Below are 6,000 nucleotides of genomic sequence, written 5' to 3'. Positions count from 1 at the left end.
GTTTTGGAGCAACACATTTGTTTTTTTTTATAGATAATTTTAAAAATTTCACTTTTTTTGTGAGATTTCGTTAAAACAGACTGAAAAAGTTATTCATGTTAAGTACCTAAAATACAGTATTTTCAGAAAAATATTTTTCTTCAAGACTACTTATAAATGTAACAAAATAAAAAAACATGTTTCCTTGAATATTTAAAAAACTGTTCTTAATTTTCGATTAAGTATTTGCGTAAACTGAATGTATTTTCGTATTTTTACTTTATTTATTTTATCATTTTGTATGCCAGATGGAGTTCTACAAAGTTTCTAAATTCCATTTCCCCCGCTGATCTACCTTTCCCGGATTTACCCTATCACTTTTAGTTTTAGTAAAACAATAATTTGTATTTCTTTTAAACAGTGCTCAAAGAATGTTCTTTATTTTCTCCAAATATGTCTACTTTTTTCCTAAAAAATCTACTTTATTTGTTTCGTGAGAAATTACTGAAGAACATAAAAGCTGTTAAAAAAGCTGTCAATAAATATTTGGCTTCTAGAAATCGTTACTTTTTTTGTCATAAAAAACTGATTTAAAAACCGTACATTTCATGGTTGAGATCTAGTTTTTATAACACACGAGAACAATTGAAATGTTCTAATTAGCTGAATTTTGCAGATACGGGAGTTTCAGGCCACACATTAAATATAACAAGAGTTAACAGAGTGCATATGGGGCAATACAAATGCATTGCAGACAACGGAATCCCACCTCAAGCAACCCAAACTTTTAATTTGGAAGTCTATTGTGAGTAAAACCCGTTTACGCATTTTATTTTTCTGGATTTAGTTTGAATTTATTCCTTGACGAGTACACGAAAAAACTTTCCATTAGTGCAAAAAACTGAACAAATAGAGTTTCGTTATCAATCAATCACTGTCTTTTGTAATAGTTCCGCCTCTTATCCGGATATACAATCAGGTGGTCGAAGTGCCGACGGGATCTTCCGCCGTTCTTGAATGCGAAACCGAAGCTTTCCCGGAATCTATTAGGTATTGTTGAACACCACCTGAATAAGATTTCCTTTAATACAAAACGTGTTTATTTCAGGTATTGGGAGAGATCTGATGGACGTCTCTTAGAAAACGGAAATAAGTACCAAATTGACAACTCGCTAGACAGGGATCTTTATAAAGCGAGAATGCAGCTCAATATCACCAGAGTACATTCAAACGACATGACTTATAAATACTACTGCGTCAGTAAGAACGAACTGAAAACCATCCGGGGAGAACTCCAAATTCAAGGTAAATTTTTCATTAAAAATTAAAACTACTTTTTTCTATTTTGCGTCTGAAAGAAAGCTTGTTTCGATACCAAAACCGATGCTTTAATGAGACATTTCAAAACTAATTTGGGTGCTGAAATAGACTAGTACAATTTACTTTCTAGAGGTTGGTAATGGTGATTTTCAGCGGTATTTGGGCGATTTCTCTTATTTCAAGTGGTGTGCATGAAATATTTGCAGTAATGAAAATCGATTTTTTCAAACTTTGTGACATTTATTACCAAACACCACCTTATTAGAACAAAAATTCCTAAATTTTGAAAAATTGACTTTTATGTTAAAAAAAGTACGCAAAACGCGCAAAAAACTCGTTCTTTTTAAAACTCGCGCTTCGCTGCTCGTTTCATAAACCTGAACTCGTTCTACAAAACTTGCCTTTCGAGACGTGTTCTTTAATACCGGGTGGGACATCCGTTACGCCCAAAAAGAAAATCCCCACTTCTAATTAAATAAAATTGTTGAATTTTTTCACACTTACCTGGGCATTAGTAAGGTACATTCTCTAATTTTGTGGTAATTTTTCATTCACAAACAAAGCCAAAAAAAAATAAAAAGTAATTTTCTCCCAAAAAATTTAATTCTAATTTTTATACTGACCTACGCAGATTCACTTCCTACAATTGTTTACAAAATCAGAAAAAAAAAATACCAATTAGATTTTGAATTAAACGCAATTTTCCATCTTAACTTTGAAAATCATTTTTATTTATGACCTTCTACTTGTGCCATCGTAAATTTAGGTGACAATGGGGAACTGCAATTGGGGTAAGATTCCAAGGTTTACAATAAAAAGACCCTTTAAAGCGGTCGGCTACCAGTAAATGATTCTTTTGTTGGCAAATTATACCATTTTGTCATAAATCACGGGTCGGATTTGTGTTTAAATAAAAAAAGCGATTATTTGGCTAACCAAGTCAAAATTTGAAATTGTGATATCAAAGTTCGATGCGCTGACAAGTACAGATTTATTTAGTGTAAAAACTTTATAGGTAAATTAACAGAAAGTATTCATAAAACACACAAAACTGTTACAGACCCATTTATTATGCAAAAAAATTAGAAAAATTCTCAAATTATACCCTATCAATAATTACTTAGGTATATGAAATATCGCCAGTTTTAATTAATTTGAAGTCGCGATTTGAAGTGCACGTAACCGATGCCCCACCCGGTATACTATTATCAAATCGTCACACTATTTTGGTATTTTATTTAGTTTATAAAAATTTGAAAACGAAGGGTAAACCGCAACCCAAATTTTCTACACCAGCAGATTTTCCTTTGAGTTCACCTAATTTGCTTGATTTTTTCATAGTTTCCTCTAAAGTCTCATGATTTCCTTATGATTTTTACTAATTTTCCGTAAGAATTTCTCAAGATTTCCTTTTATATCTATTTAATGATACTGATGGTCTTAAATATGTTTTTTTTTAGTAAACGGACAAAAATTTTGCTAATACAAGCCACAAATAACATTGAGCAGAATTACAATTTAGGATACAGCTTTCTTGTTTCCTCTTTTAATAGCCTATAGCAAAAAAAACTTGGAAAATTATTGTTCCAACAGAAATAAATAGAGTCAAAGTGCAAAACTTAAACTCTCATAACTTCGAAATTTTTATACATAATTTTTTAAACATTTTTTCCATGTTCCTTGTATCTTACCTTATTTTTCTCTGGGGCGCGAGTTCTGGCGCACCCTGTATACTCTTTTCTATTTTACGTCAGAAAGAAAGCTTATTTCTATATCAAAACCCATGCTTTAATGAGCCATTTCAACACCGATTTGGGTGCTATAATAGACTAGTACAATTTACTTTCTAAAAGTTAGTAGTGGTGATTTTCGGTAGCGTTTTGAGCGATTTCACTTTTTTCTGGTGGTGTGCATGAAACATTTGCAGTATTCATTGTTAATTCAACAAAATTTTGAAAAATACTTAAAACTTGACACTTCGAAAAAATAGCAAACCTTGTTTCTTAAGTCACTTGTGGAAACTCGTTCTTTATAAAACTCGCGCTTCGCTGCTCGTTTCATAAACCTGAACTCGTTCCACAAAACTTGCCTTTCGAGACGTGTTCTTTAATATACTATTATAAAATCGTCACACAATTTTGGTGTTTCATTTAGTTCATAAAAATTCGAAAACGAGAGGTAAACCGCAACCCAGATTTTCTACACCAGCATATTTTCCTTTGAGTTCTTCTGATTTGCTTGAATTTTTCATAGTTTTTTCTGAAGTCCCATGATTTCCTCAATTCCTTTTTACTAACTTTCCGTAAGATTTTCTCAAGATTTCCCCTAATTTGAGAACAAACTAACAAAAATAGTAAAAAAAACGGGGAGATCTGAGTAGAGTCCCGTTTACCTAAGTTAATAAGGGTCACAAAAATTGAGATGTCCGAGAAGAGTCCCGGGTCAGCTTAAGTCTTAAAGATTGTCATTAAGGAATTAACTACTCTCATTTTACCATTCAAACCCCAATATTTTTCAATTCATCAAAGTTTTAACAGATTTTCAAAGTGATACCTACATTAGGTATCATTAGAACTGCACAGCAAAATGAAAAAAAATTACTCTTCAAAAACTTTGCAGAATAAAAAATTTTTGAATGAGAAGTTAGACCAATTAAAAAATGGCGAGATAAATAACTTAGGATTTATTAAGATAGTTGGAAATCATTTTAAAATATAGACCATAAATTTACACCTGTATGTTAATCAATAAATATTCAGGGTGAATATAAAGTATGGAACCAAGCGGTTTTATTTTGAATAATTTGCCTTCAGAAAATAATAATTAATATAAATTAAATTAATATAAAAAATGTGATCGTATTTTCAGAACGAAATTTTGTTTTGTTTTTGAGTTATGCGATTTTTTTTTGTCAAAATTGCAATTTATGTGAAAAATTTTTTTTGAAAAAATTAAATATAAAGCAGATAGTTGTAATCCTTAGAGTATAGCTTTTATGAGAAAAATGATTTTATAGTGGGTTGCCATTTAAAAAAATATTTTTTTTTGTAGAACTCAAAAACAAAAGGAAATTTCGAAAAATTTTATTTTTATTAAATCATCACATTTTTATAGTACTTTATCACTCATTAATTAGTTTTTTCAAAAAATAAATAGTTTAAGCACAAAACGTTTGGTTCCATACTTTTTATTCACCTGGTATGTATGTGTACGCATTTTTTGTCTATTTGAAGAAAACGTAAAGTAATAGGAGTAGTAAAATATCAGTTTGATATTTTTCCTCTCTTGAAACAAATATGGGGGAGTTTCCAATTTCAAAGTATACAGGTAGTTTTATTATTTTCATTCTTGATGTGGCTACCTGAGTTGATAAGCTTCGGCTACCTGTGCTAATCCTCTTCGGACTCTATTCGACCATCTCTGGAACTCTACTCGGACATCATTATGATGGATTACAAATTTTGGGACTCTACTCGGACTCTCCGAAAAAAACATCTACTTGTGCATGTGCATTTTTTGATTTTATCTAATTTCCTGTGATTTTCTTTGATTTTTCCCTAATTTCTTCATGATGTCTTCTGATTTTCCGAATTTTGAATACCGATTTCCTCTGCGGTTTACCCTTAGACCAATATTCATTGTTAATTCAACAAAATTTTAAAAAAATTTCGAAACTTGACACTTTTGAAAATCGAATTTTTCACTCGTTTCATAAACCTGAGCTCGTTCCACAAGACTTGCCTTACGAAACGCGTTCTTTAATATACTATTAAAATTTCAGAACAACAGGCAGGCAGGCCGCGTCAGCAACTTAACGACAAAAAGACAAGCATTTTCGGGAACCTCCCCCCCATCCAAGTCTCCGAGGAGGACCTCTGCGGCCCCCCGGTGCAGTGCCCCGAGTGCGAGGCTTGCAGCGCTAGCGGCGTCTCCCTCATCGACCTCATAAGTCGCTGGAATATTCGAAAATTCGGCAACATAATGTACGACAAGGATTACTCAAACAGGACCACCAGTAAGTGGACGTTTACCAGGACATTTATCACCCGGCTCGTTTATTATCTTGGGTTAACGCGTCAACAAAAACTTTATTTGAATTTTCTAGATTGCGTTTTGTACGCGGTGGGTAAACCGGTGTACCATCGCTATTCCGACCACAACAATGGGTGCTGGATGCGCGACTCCAGTCCATTGGTTGAAAAAGACGCTGAAAAATTCTGGGTGACTCAGGAGGACGACCCCAAGCACCTGTTCCAGTTCGATAACAAAACCATGTTTAGGAGAAACGCTCCGTCGAGGTTTTGATGCAGTTTCAAATAAAGAATTGATTTGAGTGTTTTTTTCAGGACTTACTCGTTGAGTTACCCGTTTCAGGGGAACGCACACGTCGTTTATAACGGATCGTTCTATTACAACGCTAAATCGTCCAACAAAATAATCAAATTTAATCTGCAGACGAGTCATTCGTATAATTTGAGTTTGCCCTTTCCGTACCCGACTAATTCGACGAATCTCTATACGGCACAGTACAACTACATGGATTTCAGTGTTGACGACAACGGATTGTGGGTGATATTCCCCGTTCCAGATTCAAACAACACGGCTGTTATGAAGGTAAGTTTTGTCAATATGCGGCTGCAAATTACAGGTATTTACATGTTTATTCGTTTATCTCGCGTACGACGGGAAGATTTGTTTTCA

General features: G+C 33.2%; 1 protein-coding gene across 1 annotated transcript in view; it reads left to right on the top strand.

Moving 5' to 3' along the window:
• The window catches only part of LOC123010791, a 31,639-nt gene that overhangs the window by 22,091 nt on the left and 3,548 nt on the right, over positions 1-6,000 (top strand). Inside the window, exons 6-11 of the mRNA XM_044407912.1 lie at positions 656-784; positions 930-1,029; positions 1,088-1,284; positions 5,081-5,314; positions 5,405-5,597; positions 5,646-5,913. Of these exons, the coding sequence (XP_044263847.1) occupies positions 656-784; positions 930-1,029; positions 1,088-1,284; positions 5,081-5,314; positions 5,405-5,597; positions 5,646-5,913 (1,121 nt within the window). The remainder of the gene's footprint in view (positions 1-655; positions 785-929; positions 1,030-1,087; positions 1,285-5,080; positions 5,315-5,404; positions 5,598-5,645; positions 5,914-6,000) is intronic.

Source organism: Tribolium madens, unplaced genomic scaffold (genome assembly GCF_015345945.1).
Source record: "Tribolium madens isolate multiple individuals breed KSU strain unplaced genomic scaffold, Tmad_KSU_1.1 Scaffold_91;HRSCAF=231;Tcas5.2_LG7, whole genome shotgun sequence".
NCBI classification, from domain to species: domain Eukaryota; kingdom Metazoa; phylum Arthropoda; class Insecta; order Coleoptera; family Tenebrionidae; genus Tribolium; species Tribolium madens.
This window is presented reverse-complemented; position numbering and strand designations above follow the sequence as displayed.